Source organism: Acinonyx jubatus, chromosome A1, assembly GCF_027475565.1.
Source record: "Acinonyx jubatus isolate Ajub_Pintada_27869175 chromosome A1, VMU_Ajub_asm_v1.0, whole genome shotgun sequence".
Taxonomy (NCBI): domain Eukaryota; kingdom Metazoa; phylum Chordata; class Mammalia; order Carnivora; family Felidae; genus Acinonyx; species Acinonyx jubatus.
In genome coordinates this window covers 209,053,082-209,080,485 of record NC_069380.1, presented here as the reverse complement: position 1 = coordinate 209,080,485, position 27,404 = coordinate 209,053,082, and the positions used below count along the sequence as shown (strand labels likewise).

The window sequence follows — 27,404 nt, the reverse complement described above, 5'->3', positions numbered from 1 at the left end:
TAGATGTAGAATGTAAAAAACAAAGCAAATGAACAAACAAAACAGACCAGAGACAAATTCAGAAAACAAACTAGTGATTTGCAGAGGGGAGATGGTGGAGGGTGGCGTAGAACGGTGAAAAAGGTAATCGGGATTTTTTTTTAAAGTTGGTTACTTAGACAATACCTACCTACCATCGCCTTTTTAGGGCCTCAGTTTAATGAAGACTTGTAAAATCAATCTTCCAGATACAATTCTGGTCATGGGTAAATTGCAAAACAGTCAATCTTGGCCTTCTCCCACATTCCTTAAAAAATCACTCTTTTTTCCACCTGGGACCTATCTGCAAGACTGAATAAAGTCCTTTCCACCTGACTGCAATGCAACCGGGAGTCTCTACTAAGAAAAAAATTAGAATTTACATCAACATAGTAAGACCTCATGTATGTGATAAAGATCCTGTCCCCTTAGAGATATTCAGATTTCATGAAAGGACCTCCAAACATCAATATCATGAAGTTGCAGAGGGTTGAAGTCAGAACAATGGAATAACTGAAAAGTGGAGTATTTTGTAGATAATAAGTTCTGTGCCCGTATCATTGATGTATGGCTGTTTACATCATCTGCATGAAAATATTTTAGCTTTGTGTTAACAAACCATGATGATTTACAATCAAATGGCTATTCAACTTTATTAAGGACCTTATAAAACAGTACATTTAACAAAAGTATGTTTGTTTCCACACAATGCTTTTACATTTTTCTTGCCTTAGTTGTATCTAAAGCTAAGCCAATATCTTCTTCTAAGGCAGTTTGTTAATGGTATGTGTTCTTTAGAAATGAAATCTCTTTGGGCAACATGCAAAATTCAAATATCTATTGGCAATACACTTTTACAAAATATTTATGATGTTTAGAAACAGTAAACCTCAACACCCACAGCTCCAGGGATGGCAGGGAACATACACACAAAATCACGAAGACATTATCAACCAGTCAAGCACATTTTGGCTAATATCCAGTCACTTTAAAATAGCATTGCTTGTATTGGTCAGGAAAAGAGTTTTAAAATGTTTATAGATCAAAAGAAAGGGTCAAAGAACGGAGCAAGGAGCCCACTAAGTTAGTTAATAGGGCAGCCCTACTTAATTCTCTCTGCTTCCAGCTGTAGGAGGTAATCAATACAATTAAACCCACAGTTTAAAAGCTTTTGTGGAAATTCAAATTGTTACAGAAAATTAGTCAAGGGCTAATTGCTTCCAAGGGAATTCATTAAGTGATATTTGTCAGAAAGGCATCTCTCTAGTGCCTTTTAAATGTGATTTGACCTCAGGGTGAACACATATTCCAATGATACTTTCTTTGCTTAAAAGAAACCAGTTTGGGGTACTATCTTCTGAACTTATCCCTTTTGGGGAGGGATAGGCAAAAGTCAAGGAGCACAGCTGCTTTATAAATGTTGCTTAAATATGGTAATCAAAGAAGTCATATCATTTTTTATTTTTGAAAAGGTTAAGAGATTTTATTTTATGTCTTCTAAATGGAATGCCCTTGTATTTTGCATCTATTAGTTTGACTGTATATAACTGAGTTTACATTTCCTTGAAATGACATGTCAGTGTGTGTAAAGTTTATTGGGGTAATTTCTAAGCTGAGGGAGAACTTCACATATATCTGTATATGTGGATCTAAGCTCACCTCAACTGGTTCTGCAGGCCAGAACCAACAAAGATCTATTTTAATCTAAGAAACTCAATGGAAAAAAAGTCAATATAATAAGTCAGACCTGATAAACTCAATTTTGGATCATGAGAAAATTTTATATCCAAAAATACAAGCCATTACAAATCCAGATTTAATTACAGCAGTATCCTTATAAAAAAGGAGGAGTCCATTATTTATGGGCGTTATGAATACTTTTCCTATCTAAAAGCTATCTAGAGTTACTAAAAATATCTATACTTCATTCATAAAAATTGACCCACTGGATCAAAGTGTTACTTCCCAGTCTAGGCTTTACAAATGTTTCTGGTAACTTGGTCCTGGCAAGTGCCCTTGCTCCTGCTGGCTCCATCATAATCACTGCACCCTATTCCTTGAAACGTTATAAAGAATGATGAGCCTCAAACCTCAGGAATTCCCGAAAGTTGCTATTAAATTAAAAACGGAGTAGCCAAATTCTTTGCAAATGAATTCTTTGATGAGGAAAATTATTTCCAACCTGTATCAAGAAGGGAATTTTTTTTAGGTGCCTAGGGAAGAGTAAAGGTGCTGAGTATATTAGTCAAGGTCACTTGGGAAGACAATTTTGTGGATTCTTCTTCTGAGCTCCTGAGTAGAACCCTCAACTCTAATGTCCTTCAGCTCATACCAATACCAGCTTAGCCATAAGTCTTCCCAAAAGTAGAGCTGGTCTATTCATGTATTTATTTGGTTTCAAAGAGCAGGAAGCCTGCAAAGGTAGAGAAGCGCTGATGGTCCCCATGAAGAGCGCCATTGCCCATTCTCAGCCAAACCTCATCCCCTTTGGCCAGCTTCAGTACTGCATGGTTGCTGGATGTGTCCGATTTCCCCTTTGTTTCATAGCTGTAAGGAAAAAAAAGGCACCAGCCACTTAGTCTTTGCAGTAGATAGCCACCTGTTTACCAAAATATGTCCTTCCCTTCTCCCCCAGACTCTCATGCATTTGACGTCCTGTGACTAAGTTCTCTAAATGGCATGTGAACAGAAATGACATGTACCACTAAAAGGATTGGCCGATACAATTCTCACAAACACCTCTCCTTGCCTCTTCCTCATTATGACTGTGTGGAATGCTAATGACAATGACCAGAATGACCTTGGAAGCAAAGTATTATAGCCTGAGTTCTTGAAGACTAGGTAGAGGCAAACTCTTTCTCACTTGCCCTGACCTGGAACAACCACTCTGGACTGTTCAATGAGAAGAAAAGGGATTTCTATTATGTTTAAGCCATTGGGTTAATGTTGCAGCAGCTTAGTCTACCCTAACTTATTGGTACTGAAGGAGCATTCTGTTATAAACTAAATTAAACTAAAATATAAACTAAAATATGCTGTGTTTGCTCATGGTCAGGCAGAGAGCACTGAGGAAACAAATATTGTGGGCTTGAAAACTGTAGATCCATGTTGTGCTGTGGCAAAACATTTAGGAAAACATCTGATAACATGGAAGACAGACCTTATGCCTATCAAGCCTATACACTAAGAAAGGAAGTGACTGGAAAAGCCAAAATTCTCTTTGCTGCTTTTAGTGAGATGTTTCTACAAAAGATGAGAACTGACATGTTTGAAGCACAGGAAGCAGAAAGGGTGAGTCTAGAAAGTTGAGGCCTAACAGGGTTGGAAAAGCCAAGTGCTTTTATACCAGAAAGAGCAGAGGTAAAATTGATGTTTCCTATTAAGATCTCTCATTTAATCTGATAGACACAGCCTGTGACATAACCTAATGGATTAAAAATATTGCCTTTCTACCCAAATCTATTGTTTTAGAAGGCCTTGTGGTAGCCACCACTAGTCAAGACAGAAAGGCATGAAGATAAGGAGTCAAGGAAATAACAGACGGAAAAACTATCTGTCAAGAAAAGAATGTTGGGTGTTGTTTACCAACACATGTAACTGACTGGCAGCAAATAGCACAAAAGGCTGCTAAGTGTCTGAGGAAATGATATTACTCAAACCTGGCTTACAAAGGGCTTGGGGTGTTTGACTAAATACTCTTAGCCCTCAAATTTGCACCGGCAGGAATTGGGCTGTGAAAGACCCCAGGGAAAATCTATTCATCTTTTAGATGTAGCCATGGAGACAAATAAATAAGGAAGATCCTCCCAGAGGACAGAATCAGAGACCGAAGAGAAAACAGCCAAGGGACGTCTGAGTAGCTCGGTTGTTTAAGTGTCAAACTCTTGATCTTGGCTTATGTCAGGATCTCAGGGTGAGAGATCAAGCCCTGCATGGGGTTCCTTGCTAGTGTGGAGCCTGCTTGGGATTCTCTCTCTCCCACCCTCTCTGCCATTCTCCCATGAGCACAAGCTCTCGAGCCCATGCACCTGTACTCTCTGTCTCTCTGAAAATAAATAAACATTAAAAAAAAAAAAAAACAATAGCCAAGAGACTTATGTGATGAAAAGAATTGTTCATTCCTAAGACTCAGGGCCTGGAGTCAGTTGCATGAACTACAGTTTAGGCTGTCTTCCTTAGGGATGGAGGTGGGAAGATATATATTCTAAATGTAGGAAGAATTCTATTGAATTCTCTGCCAGAGGGGCAGAGAAGCCTAGCTGTTCACCAGACTCCATTTCCCTGCTTCCACAGGAGGAGTTCTATGTTTCCTTGCCATCCTTGCATTGGTTGGGGGGAGTTAGGGATGGGGAAGTATGTGTCTCTGTTCTCTGAATAGAATATATGATGCGTAAAAATTTTCACAAGCCTGTTGCTCTTTTCTCCTTCTGACTGTGGCAATGACCATGACCAACGAGAATTTGAAAGTCAGTTTTACAGGCGAACTGCTCTCACCACTCTGTGTCCCTGAAAACCCAGATGGAGCACCTCCCTCCCAACAGCCACGAAATCCCTCCTGTACCTTGTCTGCCTTGTCGTTTCCCATCCTAGATCTGGTCAAGCCACACAGAGCTCTGCCTTGTGTGAGCTAGCATATTCTGGGTCTCTATTTTGCAGTAATTTCACCTACTCGTCTTTCTCTCTTTTGGTTTTTCAAAGACATCTTTGCACCAGAGGCCAGGCTCCTGAAGAAATGGCATTCCTCCCAAGTTTTCAAAAATGACAGAGGTTAGATAGTAACCACAGTGTTTTTGATAGATAACTCACCACCCACTTAGTTATGGGAAAGATGTTGGTTCTCTGCCTCTTTCCCCCACACTAAGCTTATATCAGAACAAGTTGTAATATTTCTTTTTAAAAGTAATTTTTTTAGGGACGCCCGGGTGGCTCAGTTGGTCAAGCAACTGACTTTGGCTCAGGTCACGATCTCCCGGTTCGTGGGTTTGAGCCCCGTATTGGGCTCTGTGCTGACAGCTCAGAGCCTGGAGCCTGCTTCAGATTCTGTGCCTCTCGCTCTCTCTGCTCCTCCCCTATTGGCACTCTGTCTCTCAAAAATGAATAAATGTTAAAAATAGTACTTTTTTTAAGGATGCCTGGGTGATTCAGTCGGTTAGGTATTGGACTCTTGATTTCAGCTCAGGTCATGATTTCACAGCTCCTGAAATTGAGCCACACAACAGGCTCCGCACTGACAGTGTGGAGCCTGTTTGAGATTCTCTCCCTCCCTCTTTCTCTTGACCCCTACCCACCTGTGTGCACACACAATCTCTTTCTCAAAATAAATAAATAAACTTTTTTTAAAAAAAGTAATTTTTTTACAAGGAACTCTAGGATAAATATCAGAGTGGTAGCACAGCCAAAAGAGAGGGGTCTACTCTGCCAGCTAAGGAAGATGGTGGAGAAGACCATCAATAGGGCTAAACTCTGGCAAAAGGGGTGGGAGGATGGGAAAACAGAGGAAAGGGCTGAGAAAGAAGAAAAGAAATTATGAGTTAAGAAAAGAATACAAATGATTAGTTATGGGGAGTATTGTTAGTAATTAGCTCAAGGCCTCTTATCAACCTGCTTATCCTCAGGTTTATAAGATTTATTTCTTCCCAAATAGTAATTATAATTGGGCCATATATTAGTATATAGGAACTCTCAGTAGTCACAAGGCTCATGTCAGGCTCTGTTGATTCCTATACACTCCCTGGCACTTGCCAGCCTTTGAGCAAGCAGTGGTGGCATGGATGAGACTGTGATAGAGACGACCACCCACCTGTACATGCTGAAGACTGTATTGCCATTGTGCATGAGGTACACATATACTTCTTCAACATCCTCGTGCTTCATCATGCTGAAGGTGAAGAAATACACACCTGAAAAAGGCAGGTATTTATCCACATTTATATTAATGTCTTGTACATTGAGGACCGAGACATATGCCACATGACTTCACATTTTTTGTTTATATTCTATATGGCATGTAGGTTCTTCTTGGCCTTTATTTGTATGAGTGTTCCTTTGTCTGTTCTCATCTTCACGGTACTTTAAACTTTTTGAGACCTTCCCAGTGTGTGCACTGTGTGTCCTTAATAAGACCACAAAGTCTTTAAAGGATGGAGTAATTTGGGCTGTATCTCACTCCCTCCTCTTCCCAATAGCGTGCTTACAGTGAAGTATATGCTATTCCTAGGTATAGATCAACTATCATTAGCACCTGCCACAGGACTCATATAGACAAGGCATATAGCCCTGCATGGATGAACACATGACCTCTGTAGCCTAACAAAATGAGCCAAGTGTAGCATTACAATGGATGAGTAGACTCATCACAGAGATGTTAGCCAAAGATAAGTATTATAGCACAGATAATACTAATAGCTCTGAAGAAATAGTTTTTGTAAATTATCGTGTTATTCATTACTCAGCAGCATGACCTTGCTACTAAAAATATGGATCCTTCTCACTTGTAAAGGACGAACATATTTGAAGAGATGTGAGTTTTCTTGTAAGATTCTAGGCCACCTAACAGAAAGGAACTTAATATGGCCTGATACACCCTACATGCCAGTGTAGAAAATACCTTCACTGAAAGATTTAAGAGAATCCAAAAGCAGAGAGATGAGCAAAAAGGAAAATCTTCCTAACTCCAAATGATGTGGGATTTGAGAGTGCGTTTGGAAAGATAATGAATACACATCATCAGGCTCTTATGGATTTCCATGCTACATTTTTAAACTGATGACCTCGTCTTGGCCCACGTGAGCTGCTATAACAAAGTGTCACGGACTAAGGAGCTTACAACAACAGCAATTTATTTCTCACAGTTCTAGAGGCTGCAAGTCAGGGACCAGGGTGCCAGCATGGTCAGGTGAGGGTCTTCTTCCAGGCTACAGACTCCTGATTGTATCCTCACATGGCAGAAGGGGTTAGGGGACTCTGTGGGGCCTCTTTCATAAGGGCACTCATCCCATTCATGACAATTCTACCATTGTGAGGTAATCACCTCCCAAAGACCCTACCTCCTAACACCAATAAGTTGTGCAATAGGTTTTCAATGCCCAAGTTGAATGCCAACCTTCCATGCCCAAGGTTTTCAATGCGAATGAATTTTGGAGGGGCACAATCAGACCATAGCAGCAAGCCTTGTAAGGGAAAACCCCAGAAACATCTTTAAAAAAAAAAATAGTACTACACAGTTGTATGTTCCTTATCAAAGGTGCAATTAAGTAAGATAGAAGCTGTAAGGACACCATGTTGAACCACCTGCTTTTGACTCAAGTTGAACCAAGTGAAAAAGTGTGATTATGCTTCATTTAGCACCAGGCTCACATATTCAATATACTCAAAATAAAGGAACTGGTGTAAAACTCAGTCCTATCCATTCACATGCCTAGAGATTGGTTCACAGATGAAAAGGAAAGTCAGATTAGAATTAGAGGACTCAAACAAAGTAGTTTATATGTGTTTAGGTTTTTATATTGTACAAAACTTCTTATTAGATACACACACATGCACACCTGTGACAATTTCTAATGCCTCTAGAAGATAAAGCTGAAACCAAAATGACAGGAAACAATATTAGTTTTCCTGAAAAAATAATGACTACTATACAAAATAGATTGCAGAAGCATTTTAGAAAGAGCAGACTAAGAAATTAGATGGGGAATAAATGAAACGCCTAGAGGTGGAAATATAAAAGTGAATACATATTATATCCACATATGGCTTCCTTCTGCAGGGGAAGATACTGAAGATGTGAGGCAATACACTTACAGTACAGTTTTTAGGTCTTTGCATTACTGTAATTGCAAAAATCAGCCTTCTCTGTCTCGTCCCTCCCAAAGCTGAAAAGTATAAAATGGTCATTTTGTAATCTATTGGATGAGTTTTAAAGTGAAAGACCAATGATGGTTGTTACCATTAGAATTATGCCCAGCCCCAGAGAGTTCTGAAAAAACTACTAAATCTTTGAGCTTCAATTATAAAGCCCTTGAGAGCAGTGGAAGCTTTGAGCATATCTAGGTGATTATGGGAATTACAGCACAGAAGAGTGTTTAACAAAATAGTTATAGGAAATTTATAAACCTTCAGAGCAGAAAATCATATAAGAAGGTTTAAAACTGATTGAAATGTGATGAAAGATTGCTTCTATCGTTTTTATGTCTGTTTCTGAGTTTAACTGGGTAGAAAAAGAAAGGCATTAAAACACTTGCATCAAATTTAACACGGCCATTGCATTTATCAGAATTTTCTTCTTTTCCTTTCTGGATACCATATAGAGAAATAAGGAAAACTGAAAACAAACACCAGAAAGAATCCATCTTCCGTAAAACTAGGAGGCTGAAAAAAAATCCATAAACTTAGATACTTGTAAGTCTGTCGAATGCAACAGACAACAGGCAGAGTCACATGGAGGCAACATGGGGCTTGGCAGGGAGTTCTGAGGAGGGCCAAGCAGCAGCAGACCTCAGTTCCAGAAAAAGTACCTTCCCTGATGGAGAAGGGTCACTCTGAAGTACAAGTGCTGAAAAGAAGCTCTTATGAGCAGGGCCGAGATGAAGCCGGAGTTATGTTTGGTGGGGGGTAGGGGTGGGGTTGCTAGATAAAGTACAAAACGTGCGGGAAGTGGTCCTGAAGTGACAGATTTCAGAATCCACCAGCAAAAATAAGGCTCCTAAAGGCAAGAGGACCAGAAGTGCAAGGCTGGTTTCAGAAGTCTTCGAAGACCCAGGGCTGTCTGGGGAGGAAGAGGAAAAGTGGCCACACAGAGAAAACACACAGAAGTTCCATCCTGAAAAGAACAGAGTGAATCCCTTGGTGCCAGGAGAGGGGACCATTGAGTTACCAAGCCTGGAAGTATGCTGGGGTCCCTCCCCCTTCCTGAGAAACTACTGCATGTACTGGTCTAGGAAAATCCAACTCATCCAACCATCAGCTAATTTTAGAAAGTAGAGGGGCGCCTGGGTGGCACAGTTGGTTAAGCGTCCGACTTCAGCCAGGTCACGATCTCGCGGTCCGTGAGTTCGAGCCCCGCGTCAGGCTCTGGGCTGATGGCTCAGAGCCTGGAGCCTGTTTCCGATTCTGTGTCTCCCTCTCTCTCTGTCCCTCCCCCGTTCATGCTCTGTCTCTCTCTGTCCCAAAAATAAATAAACGTTGAAAAAAAAAAAAAAAAAGAAAGTAGAAAAGAAGAGCAAAAGCTACCAAGAGTGGAAGAATACTCACCAAGAAGAATGTTGTCATGTAGTGGATGGGAAATGTAACTAAATACTCCAACATGAGTTTAAAATATGTTAATGAAGCAAATCCCTCTATGAAAGAATATGAACAGAATGTAAGAACTCATGGCAGAAATATCCAGACAAGAGAAGGAACTACAAATTGGGACTAAGGGTTAATGTAAAACAGAAAATGTAAAGAAAGTATCACAGAAACAGGACAGAAGAAATTGGAAGAAGCAAAAAGGAAAATCCATCCTCAGATTATGTAATTAAGGACATGCAGACTAGTGATAGAGGAGTGTCTGGGTGGCCCAGTTAGTTAAGTTTTAGACTCTTGGTTTTGGCTCAGGTCACAGTCTCACAGTTAACGAGTTTGAGCACCAAACTGGACTCTGTGCTGACAGTGCAGAGTCTGCTTGGGATTCCCATTCTCTCTCTCTCTCTCAAAAATAAATAAACAAACATTAAAAAAAAAAAAAGAATAGTGACAGAAAAGCAAACAACATGAAATGGAACTAAAGAGCAGCAAGAGGTTAGAGAAAATAAAAGATACAGAAGACAGACTAAGAAAAGTTAAAAATAAAACCAACAGACTATAATTAGAGTCCTTACGAAGTTAACCAGTGGTAGGTCTACTAAGATGCAGGGGGACGGAGTTGGGAGGCTGCTGGTGAGTGGTCAACCCCAAAGGGGAGGAGTATTTTATCATAGACATTGTTTAGAATTGCTGGACTATGATGACAATAAAAATGGAGTTACCTTTTAATTGGTCTTATTATGCTTTAAAAATATCCCATAGGCACTATGCCCACGTATTGCCTGATTCCTAACACAAGTCAGACTGTTCCTGATGCTACCCCACTTAAGTGCAACGATAAGAAAAAATAGTATTTATATCTATATTTAAAAATATAATTCAAAGGAACTTTTCAGGGCAAAAAGAAGGCTTACATCCATGTATTGAAAGGACAGCAGGAAAAGCCCAGAATGATCAGCTTGTGGTGCCCAAAAGTAAGGAAGTTATAGGGGCTGAATGTTGGCTTCTGAATAGGCCCTTGTCCTAAAATCCCCAGGAGCTGTGAATGGTACCTTATATGGCAACATGGACTTTGCAGGTGTGATTAAATTCAGGATCCTGAGATGGGGAGACTATCCAATTACCCAGGTGGGCCCAAGGTAATCACGCTGTCCTTGAGAGCCCAGGAGGTCAGCATCTGAGAGGAGGGGATGTTGACAGTAGAAGGGAGAGGGAAACCATGTGGCTCACAGAGAGGGCACGCTGACAGCCTCTCAGGCTTGGAAGAGGCCAGCTAGCAAAGGAAGAAGCATTGCCTCCATCTTAACATCAGCCCAGTCAGACCGATTCTGGACTACGGGCCTCCAGAGTTAACAAGTGAATAATTTTGTGTCATTTTAAGCCACTCAGTTTATGGTAATTCATTAGAGCAGCAATAGGAAACAAATACAGAAGTGCTCAAGAAATTTTAAAAATTTAAGTAAAAATTATTTAAAGGATCAGGCCCTCTTCAGGACAGTGGCATGGGAGGATACTGTTATGGCACATTAAACTGTGAGAATTATGATCTTAGGACTTTTAAATGCCCTCTTAGGGATTATTTGCTTCAGTTCAAATAAGAGTTAAAAAACCTTAGTAACCATGGTTATCGTTTTTTTGTAAAGCATCCTCGTCTTTTTGAATTCTAATTCATTTACTGTGAAATCCAACAGAAATCCATATATGGGCGGATTGTTTTCACCAGAATCAAAGAATTCTCAACTCTCTAAGTGTCTTCCTTTCTTTGTTTCCTCTCCCTTCACCCTTTTCTTTCCCTCCGCCTTCCCTTCCTTCCTTCTTTCCTTCCATCCAGATTGCTAGATTGATTAACTCGGTCATTCATTTATTTTTACATCTCACCTGATACTGGGGCCCCGAATCTACCAGTCATGACATCAAAGAAGTTTCCAATGTTGGTCTCAACGCTGCTGAAGATAATCCCGCTGTTCTGATTGCTGAAGTGAGTTGCCAGAGAAGCCATGAATGCAATCTAAGGAAAGAGTTGGGCAGTTAATAGGAAGTTTACCTTAAAGGAATGAGGTTTTTACAAACATAAGTTTATCTCAACATTCTTTGTACTAGCTAGATTGGAAATAAACAGAGAAAGAATTAAATAAATCACAGTAATTTCTAACATTTTTATGCTATGCAGCCATTAAAATGATATTATATATCAACAGTTCTCACCATGTGTTTCAAGGAGTATTGAACTTCTAAAGGCTTTTTGAAATATTAAAATCCTAATACCGGGAAAATCTGGATGAAATCTACTTATAGTTATTAAATGCACATGAGCATGTTAAAGGATCTGAGAAGGCCTGCTTCCAGATAACCTTTTAATTTTGCTCACCTATGTTATTTTTTCCCCAAAATACCTGTGATATTATGATTTATAATAAATACACATTTTTTTTCTTTGTCCTGGCTTCTGGCATAGAGTTCCTGAAACCATCCGAATATTTTAAGTGTTAAGAGAAATCAGGTGGTCTTTTGTGATGTTAATGAGGTGACTTTGGCAAAGCCCCTAGGCAACCTAAAGATGGGGGCTGTTTGCCAGTGAAGCCCCCCACGTGATTAGAAACTTTGGGCCCCACCTCTCATCCAGGAAGGGCAGAGGGGCTGGAGGTTGAGTTCAATCACTAGGGGCCTGCGATTTAATCAAACATGCCAGTGCAATGAAGACTCCATAAAACTTAAAAGGAAGGGGTTCAGAGAGCTTCCACGTTGGCGAACACGTGAAGGGGCAGGAGAGTGGCCCTCGGTCTCTGAGAGGACATGGAAACTCCCCAAACCTGGCCCGAAGCATCTCTTTCATCTGGCTGTTCCTGAATTATAAAAGGCAGTGACTGAGTAAGTAGAATGTTTCTCTGAGTTCATGCTAGCAAATGAACTGATCCTAAGGAAGGGGTTGTTGGAACCTCTCCTCCATAGCCAGACTGTCAGAAGCAGAGATGACAACCTGAATTTGCGAGTAGCATCTGAAGTGGGGGCTGGGGGCGGGGGTGGGGGCGGGGGCGGTGAGTCTTGCTGGGCTGAGCTTTTAACTTTGGACTCTGGTGCTGTCTCCAAGCAGGTAGTGTCAGAACTGAGTTGCACTGTAGGACACCCCGTTGATGTAGGACAAATATTTGGTGATGTAAGAAAACCCCCCACCCTGGAATTCCACCATTACTGGCCAGTCACATTTGAAAATCAATGCCAGTGGTGCCTGGGTGGCTCAGTTAAGCAACCAACTTTGGCTCAAGTCATGATGTCTTGTGGTTTGTGAGTTCAAACCCCACATCGGGCTCTCTGCTGTCGGTGCAGAGCCCACTTTGGATCCTCTGTCTGCCTCTCTCTCTCAAAAATAAATAGACATTAAAAACAACAACAACAACAACAACAAAAACCTATTGCCAATCCCCCATCCAAAGGAGTCGTTTTAACTGAGTGTGAGTCAGATCAACACATTCTTTAACTTGCTGGGACCACCTGTCTTCATAAAATGGGAGTTTTAAGGGAGGGGGTGAGAGAAGAGAGAGAGTGAATAATTTGAAGTTCTGAAAGACTCAGGGGTCTGCTCTGAAAGCAGGCCTGGGAGAATGAACACGGAAAGGATCTGAACAGTCGGAAAAGACAGCATGAGGGCCCTGGACACAGAGGAAGGGGAAGGTAGGGGTGACACCAGAGGAGGGACTTGGAAATAAGAATGAAGGGGCCTGGAAGTCACCCTTCTTTACATGCTGCCTGAGGCCAATCGACCCTCCTCTATAAGTCCTCCTTTAAAACATGTGAAGGTATTTCTCCCAATTAGTACATTGCAGTTATTTATTTATTTTTTTAATGATTATTTATTTTTGACACACACAGAGACAGAGGGTGAGTGGGGGAAGGGTAGAGAGAGAGAGGGAGACACAGAATCTGAAGCAGGCTCCAGGCTCTGAGCTGTCAATACAGAGCCCGACGTGGGGCTCAAATCCACAAGCTGTGAGATCATGGCCTGAGCCGAAGTTGGACGCTTAATCAAATGAGCCACCCAGGCACCATGATACATTGTAGTTTTAGGGTGAAATAGTTGATGGAGTAGTTTTATAATTGCCTAAAATAGGCTCCACCAAACTGGCTACGTCAGGGCTCCCTGGCCATTGTGTAACCGTCACGGGTTTGGAGTTAGAATTTCTATCTTTGGGAATGTTAATCATCCATCTTATTGGACACCCTTTACCTGGCCAAATGGCATGTGGCTTCTTTGTAAATTTTTGCCAGCACATTGATCCCAGGTTGCTAAAATCAATAAACAGCATTCATTTACAAGTGACAAAACCCCCAAAGCAGTTAGAGAAACACAAAAGACCTCTCGGGTTACAACTTAAAAAACACGAGGCCCAGAAAGTTGATGGAATTTGTCTGCGGTCAAACAACTACCAGATATGCCCAAACAAAAGGCAAAGTTTTCCCCCCAATTGATCTTTCAGATTAAAGTCTCTATATTCTGGTTCTTTAAAAGTCTCTCATGCTATGGTATGTTCTCTCAATGACACACAGGCCCCTACCTTTGATGGGTCCACTGCACAATTTTTCATCTTTTTTTTAAAATGTTTATTTATGTTAGAGAGAGAGAGACAGAGTGTGAGCAGGAAAGGGACAGAGAGAGAGAGGGAGACACAGAATCCGAAGCAGACTCCAGGCTCTGAGCTATCAGCACAGAGCCCCACGCAGGTCTGGAACTCACAAACCTCAAGATCATGACCTGAGCCAAAGTCAGAGCCTTAACTGACTGAGCCACCCGGGCACCCTGTGGATGGTGCACTAGCAATACACATTCAGTGGAAACCGTACTTCAAATTTTGATTTTAGATTTTTTTCCCTGGGCTGTGAACACGTGGCAGATCCTCTCTTGTGATGCTGGACAGGGGATCAACAACCGATGATACACTTACAGCCATTCTGTACCCACACACCGTTCTGTTTTTTTTTTTTTTTTTTTTTACTTGTAGTAGAGTATCCAATAAATTACATGAGATAGTGAACACTTTATTACAAAATAGGCTTTGTGTTACATGATTTTGCCCAACTATAGGCTAATGGAAGTGTTCTAAGCATGTTTAAGGTACGCTAAGCTAAGCTATGATTTTTGGTAGGTTAGGTGTATTAAGTGCATTTTTTAAAAGTAGGCTTCATGCCCAGTGCAGAGTCCAACATGGGACTTGAATTCACAACCCTGAGATCAAGACCTGAGATCAAGACCTGAGCTGAGACAAGAGTCAGACTCTTAACTGACTGAGTCACCCAGGCACCGATTAAATGCACTTTTGACTTACCATGTTTCAACTTAAAATGGGTTTATCTGACATAACTGTTAGCAATAAGCCTGTTGACTCAATCAAAGGAGGGATGGAGACTCAGAGCACAGTGAAGCGAAGCTTTATTCAATGTTCTTGCAAGAGCAGATGTCTGATAGGCAGGCACACTTGGGGCAGTTACAGCAGGCAATTTATCTCCTAGCGTGCAAGTCCCTTCCTGGTTCCTCATTGGCTGAGCACTACAGAGGTTACACCCTCCCCTGGACGTCACCTATGCCCATGTAGGGCAAGGAGTAGTCTGATTGGAACAAACTATATTCCCTGAGGTGATGCAGGAACTTTCAGTCCCTCCTCCCTTTATTCTTTAGCGCTTATGGCAAAGCCCATGAAAATAAACCCGTGAAAAGGAGAGGGGAAGTGAAGTGTCTAAGGGTTTGGAACTCCATTGTTGGGGGTGGGGGAGGGTCGTACATATTTCCAATAGGTTGTAAATCTGCTGTTAATTAGACAGCATAGTTTTTATTTGGTATTTCTGAAAATGAATCATCTCCCTTACTTCTCGTAGTAACCCCATCATAAGTTGAGGAAGACCTGTATTTTATCTTAACCACAGTCATATTTCATATCAGCCAAAAACAACTTTAGTAAAAACTGTTTTCAATGTTGATAGGAATCCCTTGGAAAAATCGATTTAAAAAATATCAGCCAGAAAATAAATAAATACCCAAGATTTAGTCATTTTCTTGGTGACATAATCTTACATTTGCAAATTTTAGATGTTATTGGCAACTAGAATTTTGAACATCACTTAAAAGAGAAATAAATAGACAAATGAGCACTTAAGCTGTTATCCAGTTATAGCCTCATAAATAGATTCAAACACTTTAAACTGAAATGAATATCATCAAGTCTAATCTAAATCTAGGGTGGATGACTTAAAAATAAAATGTCTCTACTGATAAAGAAGATTGAAAAGTTTAAATAAAAACTGTGCCACAAAGTCTTGAGTTGATAGAGAATACTTACATATTAGTATCCATATATGTGATTTGAATTGATAAATGTAACAAAACTAATAAATAAGATATTGTAAGTAGACATTTGACCATTCTATTTATACATCTAAAGATTTGTATATTTGAGTTGCCAAAAAACCTTTTTTATTTAACACATCTTCTGATTTGGAAAATGGGAGATTAGTTGATACTCAGGGCTGCCCATGGATTTGGTCCATGAAGGTTGTTGAATTTCAACCTTAAATGCCTTCCTAAGAATGATTTCAAAATGCTCTTTGAACAACACAGGCTGCCTGAGGGGGGCAGGGGCGGGGAGGGATAGGGGGCGTTGAGTAAAGCCAGAGGCATACTGGCCATTGGCCATTGGTTGAGGGCTTGAAGAAGTACTCAGGCCTTCTGACTTCTGCACTGGAAGGGTCAGGGCAGTTTGAAAGTCACACATAGATGTGCGCAAGGAGATTTACCTGCAGTTCCGGGGGAATCCCTGGGTAGCCCTTCTCTCCTTTGGGGCCATGCTGCCCCCGTTCCCCTCGTGGCCCCAGGTCACCTTTGTCTCCTTTCTCACCTTTGGCCCCTTCATGGCCAGTGGCTCCATTATTGCCATTGTTCCCATGGTTTCCTGAAATTACAAGCAGACATCATCACAGGAGAAAGCCTCCATCACTCACACCCACCTTCTATTTTTATACAAATGCAGACCCTTTCTTCATAAAGGTTCAATCTCAATTGTAAAAGAAGACCATTTGAAAGCAATCCTGAACACAGCCAAGGGGTCATCATCAAATCGGATTTCTTCCACATGGGACACTGAAGACAGCCTTCTTAGGTATCAAGTCTCCAGAGCCTGTTTTTCTCATAAAGCAGGAATTGGATGAAGAATTTATGAGGACTAATTATCAAAGTATCATTTATAATAGCAAAGATCAGAAACCACTTAAGTGTCCACCAATACTGGAAGAGCTAAATAAAAAAAAATACATCCAATAAATAAGGCTATATAGTCACAGAAAAAGAATGCTAAAGAAAAATATTTAATAATATTTAATAATATTCAGACACTTTAAGATTAAAAGGTTATGAATCAATAGAGATAGAATGATGTTAGGTATAAATAATATTTAACTATTACATAAAAATATTTCACTTTTTTTTTCCTGAATGGATGGAACATGACTGGCTTTTGTATCATGCCATGTATCTTTTTTTGTCTCTTTGCATTTTTCTACAAAGGACACATACCACTTTTACAACTGAGGGAATGTAAAATCATTGCTAAAAATTTTAACAATAATTTTGAAAGCAAGACTTGGATAATGATTTCAACTCTTTGCCACTAAGAGACAATTCCTACTAGTCTTCCTTTATTTTATACTTGTTAAATTTTACACCCTTTTGCTGATTATTTTCCATGCTACCTTTGGTCAGTTATTATGCCAGGCTTGCAATCCTTCCAGATAAACAAACTTTGGCCGTGTTTACAAGTCAATGGACTAACAAAGCCATTCTGATTGGGAAATATTTGGCCAAGGCCAGCCTGTTCTGTAAGCTCGGAAGAGTTTAGCCCTCAGAATACTTTAGAGGAGTCTGAATATTCTCTATCCACAATTACTGCACCTGCTGGCTGCTACCATTGACATCCCATGACATAGATTCCAAGACAGTAATCATAGTTTAAAGTCTAACAGAATGTTTTCTCATTTTAGATTTGGTTTCATAAGAGAAGCTACTTTTATGTACTCAAAAGTACATAAAAAATTAAACCTCATTTGATAAATGTTAATATCAATGAGGGTAAGTTAGAGGAGAGCAAGCGGACTTCTGTCAAACACTGAAAAAAAGTCCTAGCCCAGGAAGGGGTAGGGGAAGAGGAAAATAATCCTCAGATGGATCTGGGAACCTAGAGAATCTAGGCTACCCTTTCCTTGGCTGACCCCAGATACTAGCCAGTTCTCAGAGGCTCTGTGCCTGGGGCACACTCAGTAGAGTAGGATGGCTGAATGGAGCCCAACAGCATTTCCCATGCCACTATGTGGTACCAGAGCCCAAAATGTTCCCATGAGCCCAAGAGAGGCATGAAAGTCAACAAAGAACTAAACATGGACAGATTCTGAGGCTCAGGGAAGAAAAACTTAGCTGGACATAGAATCAGATAGAAGGATGCGTGGCTCAGCAAATGGTACTGTGGATGGAGATGGCTCTAACCAGACCGACAGGCGCGCATCTCCTCCGCACCTTCACTTCGGAAGTTCCCTGAAAGTTAGCGCATGGTAGCATGAAGCACGTTGTGGCAGAAACACTGAAACAAGAGTATGTCCAAATAAGATCGCATAGTTCTGTACTCCATGCTGGTGAAGAACCCCCGCTCCCAATGAATCTGGTGCCCCAGAGCTCTTCACACCTTTGGGATTCTGCAAGCGGGATAAAAAATAAATTCTATGGATTTGATAGTGTATTGTTCCACCTAATTGGCTTAATAAATCCAGGGCTCTCCCAAACTCTCTTTTGGATTTCCACGCACGCTGTTTGGACCACACGCAAGTGAACCCAAATTATTTAGATTCACCTTGACTCCTATTTTGGCACAGTGCACAATTAGACTGGCAACAGTGCCTCCTCTTTCTCATCCTTACCTGGAATGCCAGGGGGGCCGGGCGGTCCAGGGGGGCCTTGGTAGCCTCGGAAACTGTACTCTCCGTGGCAACATTTGCTGCAGTCTGGGGGCAGTCCTCCGGTTTGTGGAGACTTTAAAAAGATACAAAGAAAAGTTTCAGAGAATGGCACTTGGGAGTAATTAGGATTTGTGAATTTCCTCTGGTCTCAGCCCTTGGGTGAGTTAAACTCCAAACACCCTACAACAACATCAGAAAAGATGGTGTGGCATGGGAACTCGAATGGCAGGGTAGCTAAAGGGAGCTGATGACTCAAAGGACAAGGAAGCCAGCGGGTCAAAAGAAAGGCATGCTTTCTGGAAGGAGTGTGGTGTTGGCAGGGGGTGGGGCAGGATTTCTGGGAAGACTGTCTTGAGGCTACCAGTGACAGCAAAAGAGGAGACCCCTTCAGAGTGGATGTGAAGGCACCCCTCTCTTTCCCCGCTGCCAGCACCCTCGCATGTAGCTTGTTTGAGTAGATGACTCTCAAATGATAAGAATTATATTATCAACTTCAAAGATGGTTATTAAGACTTTCTATATTCATGATACTGGGGTAAGGGTTCTTAGAAATTTTGAATTGTAATGCTACCTTTTCGGCCACCGCACACTTAAATTGCCTTAGGAAATTACGGAAACAAAGCGTTCATTAGTCCAGTAAATTTGTATTCATTATGTACATCTTGAAACAACTTTAACTCCCTCTGAATAGGTGTTCAACTAAGGGGCACCTGGGTGGCTCAGTTGGTTAAGCATCTGACTTAGGCTCAGGTCTGATCTCATGTTTCCTGAGTTCAAGCCCAGCATCACCTTGCTGCTATCAGCATTTGGATCCTCTGTTCCTTTTTCTCTACCCTCCCCTGCTAGTGTTCTCTCTCTCTCTCTAAAAAAAAAAAAAAAAAAAAAGATAATAAGTATTTAACCTCATGTTCTGTTTCATATTTCACTTCAAAATTTTAAATGATTTTCACATCGTTCAAGCCAATATTCAATGAGTACTTGGGGCGCCGGGGTGGCACAGTCGGTTAAGCGTCCGACTTCAGCCAGGTCACGATCTCACGGTCCGTGAGTTCGAGCCCCGCGTCAGGCTCTGGGCTGATGGCTCAGAGCCTGGAGCCTGTTTCCGATTCTGTGTCTCCCTCTCTCTCTGCCCCTCCCCTGCTCACGTTGTCTCTCTCTGTCTCTCAAAAATAAATAAATGTAAAAAAAAAATTTAAAGAAAAATCTCTAAACTCTGTGCTTAAGGTAAAGGAGCTATAGCTCTAGCGGGAGAGTTAGATTTGCTTATAAGATTTAGTGTGTCATTAAATTGGTAACTTGTTTTTTAATTATATCATGCAGAATAGTCGTGGAAACTTTCCTAGACATGAGTTATAATTCAATGGTCTTTTGAAAACAGCACGTTGTTTCTAAAGGATTCATTAGAAAAGGAAGAGAGAGAGAAAAAGAGGGGGGTGGGGGAAAGGAAGGTTTTAAAATTCACATTTTCTCTATCACTAGAAATCCAAGCAGAAAAGTGAGTCAAGGCTTTGCATTGCTGCACATTTAGACTTTGCTTTTTTTCTTTTCTTTCTTTTTCTTTTTTTTTTTAATCAAAAACAGTCTTGGACTCTTTCCTCACTCCTTCATTTCTTTTTCCTAAAGCCTTCCACCAAGCCATTCAGGGAAAATGCAGAACAGCCAGCCCAAGCATTCTCTTGCAACAGCTCAGAGCTCCAGTCTCAAGTGATCAGGGACCACAATTTGAAGCTAACCCCCCGTCTCGTCTTCTGCCCCCCAGACTCCACACTGGCCAGATATGGGAGTCTGTAAAAACGTTTTGTAAAACTGGTGAAGGAAACAAAAATCAGCTAAAGGAGGTGGTCTGAGACGGGCAAGTTCAGACGCTTGGAAATCCAGACACCACAGTGCCGCCCCACCTTCCAATCCAAGGATGCAATGTGAGAAGTAAGTATTCCATAATTTCCTGGTATGATTTTGCTAATGTGAAATACAGCTTTTTAAGTTCCAAGAAATCCAAGGCTCTGCCAATAATGGGCTTTGGGGAAGAAGAAGGGAGGGGAAAGGAGGGAAAATCCTGACATGGACCCATTAAAGAACAGAGTTGAGTCACTGAGATGTTAGGAATGTTAGGAAGATGGCTGTACTGGAACCAGAACTCCCATCTCAGTTCTGTGTGGCTTTAGTGATGTCACTGCCCGCCCCCCCACCCCCCTCCCACCAGGCATCATTTTTCTTGTCTACTAAATTAGGGCACTGGGTAACATGGTCATGAAGTTTCTTTCCAGCTCTGAAAGCAAGCAAAGATACTAAGGTCTTTTCCAAACCCTCCAATAATGGCTTAGAAAGACTTTATTCTTTTTTTTATTAATTTTTGTAAATGTTAATTTATTTTTGAGAGAGAGAGAGAGAGACACAGTGTGAGTGGGAAAGGGAAGGGGCAGAGAGAGAGAGACACACAGAATCCGAAGCAGGCTCCAGGCTCTGAGCTGTTTTTGGCACAGAGCCCAACACGGGGCTTGAACCCATGAACTGTGAAATCATGACCTGAACTGAAGTCAGATGCTAAACCGACTGAGCCACCCTGGTGCTCCAGAAAGATTTTATTCTTAAAGTTGAGTGTCTGGGTGTGAGAAGTTAGCTCCAGGAGTTAGGACTGCTCAGTATCAGAGCTCACTAGGACTGGGGTGTGTGCCCAAGCTACTTAGGAGTGCCTTGAAAGCAGAGAGCTGCCACCCCAACAGGGAGGGTCTTCTGGTTTCTACTAGCTGGGCATCTCCTGAGAGTCCTTCACAACATGTTCCTCTGGCCTGGTCTTTCAAAATTCAATCCAATGGAATAGTGCTTGTGAGCCTTTGAGGGACTCTTCGACCAAGCTGGATGGGATGTGTTCACTCAGAGGTTATCACCTAGGTAAGGGAGAATTACATACTGGGGAGTCACTACATATCTCCCTCTTACCATCTCTCCTAGGCAGGTCCAACTGGAAAGCCAAAGACACAAAACTGAGCACCATGGGAGGAGGTAGGTGTCTCTAAGACAAGTTCTGTACGTTTTATAGATGAAGGTGATGGGGCAGCTACTCAGATTTGAGCTCTGCTCTTAGTGAGTGACTTCTCAGAAAGAAAGCCCACAGCTCCTTCTTTACTGGAAGAAAGAGGGAAGAGAAAGGAGGAGGGAGGTGGAAAGAAGGGGAGAAAGCATCCATGAGAAGGAGGGGAGATTGATAAAGGTGACTGACTAAGAACTGCAGAGAAGAAACTGCCAGGGAAAGAAAGACCAAGTCTCCTCTCCCCTGATCTCTGCACACTCTACCCACCACAAAGCCCATGGCCAGAGTCCTCTTTCTAGAACACACACCAGATCACCTCACTGCCCTGCTGTGAACAAACACAACTTTCGATGGCAAACTAAGGTCTGAGCTCCTTAACCGGCCAACAGAATCTTCCGGGCTGGCACTAAGATCATCCCGCTTTCTGCCCACAGCTCAGGAGCTCCAGCCACACTCATTCCTCCCAGGCTTTGCTGTCTCACATATTTTTAAATTGTATTTCTTGTATGGGTAACCATCCTTTTTGTCTCACCTTTGAGATCCAACTCAGCGGCCACCACCCCTCTGACACTTTCTCCCCAAATGCCTTATTTGCAGAGATTTTGTTTATCATATGGTATTCAATTATCTGTTCATTTATCCCTCAGAGAGCCCTGCAGAACTGTCTGGACATAGGCTTGGACATATTTATTCCCATCGTAAAGCTTGGCGCATAGTAGGGGCCCAGGAAATCATTGGTGGGAGAATGAATGAAGAAAAAGAAAAAAGAAAAGAGGTGGGGGACATAGGGAAGAAGGGGAACACAGTAAAACCTGAAATGCAGTGTGAGTCTCCATACCCATTGGCAGGCACGTCATTATCGAGGATCTCCAGAATATCAGTGAGTCTAAATCTCCTCAGTATCTCCTATTAGGTTGTCTGTCTGTCTGTCTGTCGGTTGGTTTTGAAGATACGTCTGGAGCCCAGGAGAGTTCAAAAGCCCCTCTGACTTCAAAAAAAAAAAGCCAGAAAGTGACTTTTTATCCTCTTGCATCTGACTCCAGCATGCTGGCTGCCTCCCACCAGAAGGTAGGGCAAAGTAGAAATGTAATTTGGATTCCAGTGGCCTTCTGGGTGTTGGTTGCCAAGAAATAACAACAAACGATAGCCTACATCTGCCTTCTGCTGCGTCTGGGGGCTCACACAGCGAAGGCCAGGAAGGGCCCAGCAAAGATCCCATCCACTGAAATGGAAAGGCCAGGTCAAGGCTTGGACAAAAATGAAAATATCTTCACCACAAAGGAAATACAAAGTAGCATTAGTCACCCCCTGGCCAAAAGATTGTCGGATGGGGCAGGGCCTGGGTGGCTCAATAAGTAGAGTGTGTGACTCTTGATCTTGGGGTTGTGAGTTCGAGCCCCACATTGGATGTAGGTTACTTAAAAAAAGAAAAAGGATCATCAAATGAAAGGACAATCTCTAAAAGTGGCCTTTGAAAATAAGATTGTATTTGGAAGTTATTTCTTTTGTGACTCCTTACAGAAACAATTTTTTCTTGACACAGCCTCATGGAACAGTCTGGGATTCTGCATTGTGCTGTTGAGTTAGGAGTCCTAAGTTAGGGGCACCTGGGTGGCTCAGTTGAGCGTCCGACTTGAGCTCGGGTCTTGATCTCACAGTTTGTGAGTTCGAGCCCCATATTGGGCTCTGTGTAGACAGTTTGGAGCCTGGAGCCTGCTTCGGATTCTGTGTCTCCCTCTCTCTGCCCCTCCCCTGCTCACACACTCTCTCTGTCAAAAATAATAAATAAACGTTAAAAAAAAAAGTTCAACCCTGATTTAAAAAAAAAAAAAGAAGAAGAAGAAGAAGTCCCAAGTTAGCCCCAGATCTATAGCTGATCATGTGTGGAATTTCAGGCTGATCATATCTCCAGCCTCAACCCAGACTTTTCAGTCTGTGATAGGACGGGTTTAGATTTCAACTGCATGAACCTTTTCAGGGACTATTTAATGCAAAGACACAGTCAATTGTTGTTGTAAAACCTCTTTGTTCAAAGTTCCTATCATTTGAAGTAACTCTTATTGTCCCCCTCATCTGATTTCAACATACTAGATGTGGAGAAGGTAAGTCAATATCCATTTTGTCCAGTTCTTAATGTTTTAATTAAATGGAGTTTCACCAATTGACAATTCACTACACTGAAACCTTACCTCACTCCTGCACTACCCCCAAAAGAGTTAAAGGTGTTTCCTTGGATGCCGAGTTTACACCCAGGGAAATAAATCAAGTTCTTTGTGATTATCAGGCATTAAATCACACAATGAAGTTTGGCTTTTTTGGACACATGTAGTCTTTTTTGTTCTAACTCTTTGGTTCACAGGCTGAACAGAGAGGCTTAGCAACCCAGACTGCCATAAATCAAATAAACAGGCCTGGCATGAAATGTCACAGTCAACTAACACATCAAAGTGGAAAACTCAAAGGGCAGCCTCTCCCTGCTGGGAAGGATTAAGAAAATCCAACTCTCTTAGGATCTGCAAAAGATCCGTCTATCTGCATAGGTCAGCACTACTTTGCACACTAAGAGAGCAGGAAAGAAACTAAGTCACAGCACAGCAGGGAGCCCGCCGCTCCGTTCTCCTTTCTCCTGGGGGACACTCTGTCTCCGCACGTCCTCTGCTGATTTTCTAACAGAGACCACAGTCCCCCTGGTCCCCCAGAGCAACCCAGAAAGACACCCACAAGCAGTCTAGCAAACTTCTAGAAAGCACTGATCCTAAGAATCATAGCTGAAACAAGAACAACAGCCAAACTCATTAAGCTTTCACAGTAACCCCTTAGAAGAGAATTCCGAGTACCTGGCCCCAGAATGGGGTGATCTGGGCTAGGTCATCTACCTCAGGGTGCGGTAGCTCATCCGGTCTCAGGGATTTTAGGTCTGCAGAAGTGTTATTATCCACAGTCCCAGTATTAGGATGGCTCCGCTCTCTCACTTTCTCCCTCCGGGAGCCGCTACGGCCAGTCTGCTGGTGGCTTTGCACTATTCTCGCCACCACTTTCTTAGCTCTTCCGCTCACCTCCATGTATTCATCTTGACAGAGGCAAAACGGGAGGAAAAGCAAAGCCAGCAGGTGCCAACAGACGAGCTGCCTCCCGCGCATGATTGTCAACAGAGCCCCAGAGCCTCCCGGAGAAGACGGGCGAGGCTCCTCGGGCAGATGCCAGGGCTGGAGATGAGAGCTGCAGGCGGCTGGGCGCTTTTATACTTCGGTGTGTAATAAATAAGGCTGCAGGCATGCCAGAGGGGAAGCAGCCCTCCTCCCCGGGCAGGACAGCCCCCATTCATCCTTTCCCACCCCACAGGCCGGCGGATTTGTGTGCACAGCTCCCAGTTGGTGGGGTTCATAAATGCCACACCTTGGCACATTTTTGTTAACGTGTGAAGAAAACACACACGACCAGTTGGAAACAGAGAACGTGTGTCCAGAGCTTTGCTTTTGTGATTAGACGTGCGTCTTCGTGGTCAGAGATGCCTTTTGGAAAAACCTGTCCTCAGGCTTGCCAGGAAATGCGGGCTTAACTGGATCAATTCTGTCAGAAATGGCAGGGGGCGTGGAGCTGGTTCAGGGCAATCAAGAGGGCTCTGGCACTCTCCTCGTACAGTGACTGCTTCCCCACTGTGCTCCACTTAAAGGAACTCATTTCTCCTTTCAGACACCAGCAGCAGAAGGCAGTTGGGTGACTCCAGAACACTGAGCTGGCTTCAGGTTCAGAGCGTCTGGATTTAGCAAAAGCATTTCCCAGTCCCAGGTTATATTTCCTTTTCCCTTGTGTTTCCAAAAGCCGAGGTTAAATTAAAGTCAGTTATTGCCAGATGAAGATACAACATCCTGTTTTGTATTAAAAGAAGACTGTTTGGCTCAGGCTACTCATCTTTCTGACATATTCTTGATTAAAAGCGAAGAAATGGAAAGTGCCAAAGCAAACACTACCTCAAATAGATCGGAATGGAGAGAATTATCATTTTATTTGCTACACTTTTATTAATTTGGCCAAAGAGCAAATGGATAGTCCTGACTTTTATGATCATAAATTAAGGGAATTTATGTAGCTTTGTCATTAAAATTGCTTCTATTTCCATATCATTTCATTTAGTATTACTGATTCCCTCACAGAACAAAAAGTCACTCCCCCTCCCTCACGAGAATTGCAGAGACCCTGGGACTTAAAGGGACCATGAGAGGCAAGTGTCCGATGCTAAGGGGACAAGTGTGGCACTGTAAGAAAGCCAAGCCTTGGACAAGCCAGGCCTGATGATGAAGTGACATCGAGCAGCTGGAGAGAGAAGAGAGGCAGGAGAGCCACCCACAGCTGCCTTCCTTACTCAGCAAAGGGACCTGAAAAACAAAAGCCACTGAGGCTGGTTGTATCACTTCTTTGGGACAGCTGTCCCTAGAGCCCACATCTATACTTAGGAGGAATCTGGTCCTGGGCACAGTGTGGGAAGTGAGAGAATTTTTCTGTAGAATAGAAGCTCTCCAGTTCACGAGTGTGGGGGCCTTGTGAGTCATGCTTATTCAAAGCGAGCAGTTCCCACCTAGTGGAGTATGAGAGGCTTTGCCGTCCCCATCCCGTAGGTCTACCAGTCCGAAATCTCCTCACTGGAGAATTCTTTGAGATCTGTGATGAGCACGCCTAGGTAAGTCTCCCCAGGGAGGATAGCACATCAACCCTGTTATCTGGCATTAACTCTGACGGAGGATGTCTTTACCAGACCCAGAGCTGCAGACCGGGGAAGTTAACACCTGGGTCTTGTGGTCAAGCAGGCGGATGGAATGTCACTGTGAGGAAAAGGCCCAGGGGAGTGTCTCAGTGGGGATGCTCCCTTATCGGAGAGGCCTGGAAACGATTTTACAGGAAGACCATGAAACAAGAAATGGCTCTGCGATCCAGGTCACCTAACTCCCAAGTTTTCTGAGAGCTGTCCTTGGCAGCTCCCACCACCTGGACCACCTAGCGAAGTCGCTACAAGCCAACGTCTTCTCACTTTCAACTGCATTGAGGCTTTCCGTTGGTGTTTTCAATGCTTTCAACTATTCTAGTGGTTCTCACTCCCAGCTGCCTGTTAAACCAGGAAGCTTCTAAAGATATCAGTGCCTGGATCCTATCCCAGACCAATGGAGTCAGACTCTGTAGTGGGGCCAGGGCACCAACAGTTTTGAAAAAGTTCCCCGAGATGATTCTACTATGCAGCCAGGGTTAGGGAATCACTGACCCATCCTCTCCTTGACTCAACAGGAATAAATAACATCTATAATTTGTTGAGCATTTACCGCGTGCCAGCCAAATACTTGTTTGCTTTAGGTCACTGACTTTTCTTAGCAAACCTATTATTACCATCTTTTAGATGAGGAAACGGGGGTGGGGGGGGTTGCTCAGAGAGGTAAAGTGACTTGCCTGACGTTACACAATTGGAAAGAGGTCATTAGGAGATGTATCCATCTATCCTCCTGCTTTCCTACAGCAAAGCAGAAGACCAGTGACAGGCTGGCTGCAGAGAGAAGGCCAGGTTCATCACAGCCAGAAGGCTCACACACAGAATCAGGTCAGAGGGCTATGAGTGGAATTATATATCACCCAAAGAGATGTTGGAGTCCTAACCTCCATACTCCTGAGATGACTTTATTTGGAAACAGAGTCTTTGTCTATGATCAAGTTAAGATGAGGTCACTGGGTTGGGCCCTAACCAGATCTGACTGTCTTCTTATAAAGGAAAAATTTGGACACAGAGATAGACACGCACACAGGAAGAGTGTCGTGTGAAGATGAAGGTAGGGATGGGGGTGATGCATTTACAAGTCAGGGAAAACCAAAAATCGCCAGCAAACCACCAGAAGCTGGGAGAAGGACATGAAGCAGATTGCCAACCGCCCCCCCCACCCCCGCCCCACAGCACAGAAGGAACCAATTCAGGCTGACAACTTGACCTCAGCCTTCCAACCTCCAAACTAGGAGACAATGAATTCCTTCGTTCAAGCCACTTGATTTGTGGCACTTTGTTATGGCAGCCACAGCAAATGCATACAGAGAACATGTGGGGAAGCTTCCA

The 27,404-nt window shown here is 42.6% G+C and overlaps 1 protein-coding gene and 1 long non-coding RNA gene across 5 annotated transcripts; one reads left to right on the top strand and one right to left on the bottom strand.

Moving 5' to 3' along the window:
• Positions 1-645: 645 nt before the first annotated feature.
• C1QTNF3 (C1q and TNF related 3) lies at positions 646-24,505 on the bottom strand. 3 transcript variants are annotated; one of them, XM_015075253.3, is made up of 6 exons: positions 24,373-24,505; positions 18,247-18,358; positions 16,081-16,235; positions 11,179-11,308; positions 5,819-5,918; positions 646-2,565 (listed from the first exon to the last, which is right to left on the bottom strand). In XM_015075253.3, the coding sequence occupies exons 1-6, from the start codon at positions 24,454-24,456 to the stop codon at positions 2,406-2,408; spliced, it is 741 nt and encodes a 246-aa protein (XP_014930739.1). In that variant the 5' UTR covers positions 24,457-24,505; the 3' UTR covers positions 646-2,405. The 3 variants fall into 3 exon arrangements, with proteins under 3 accessions (XP_014930739.1, XP_014930601.2, XP_014930679.2); XM_015075115.3 differs by having other exon boundaries at positions 24,154-24,456; XM_015075193.3 differs by having other exon boundaries at positions 24,193-24,456.
• Positions 19,933-27,404, top strand: LOC106977858 (uncharacterized). 2 transcript variants are annotated; one of them, XR_001430713.3, is made up of 4 exons: positions 19,933-20,211; positions 21,238-21,288; positions 24,395-24,565; positions 25,010-27,404. It is a non-coding gene; the product is annotated as an uncharacterized LOC106977858 (long non-coding RNA). The 2 variants fall into 2 exon arrangements; XR_003425864.2 differs by lacking the exon at positions 25,010-27,404 and having other exon boundaries at positions 24,395-24,771.

Excerpts from the sequence above, each read along its gene's own strand:
- C1QTNF3 (XM_015075115.3), bottom strand. The coding sequence starts at position 24,456 with ATGCGCGGGAGGCAGCTCGTCTGTTGGCACCTGCTGGCTTTGCTTTTC. Across the intron at positions 16,236-18,246 it reads CGGCCCCCCTGGCATTCCAG|GAAACCATGGGAACAATGGC; the intron begins GTAAGGATGAGA and ends TTGTAATTTCAG. Across the intron at positions 5,919-11,178 it reads ATTCGGGGCCCCAGTATCAG|GTGTGTATTTCTTCACCTTC; the intron begins GTGAGATGTAAA and ends TGCCTTTTTCAG.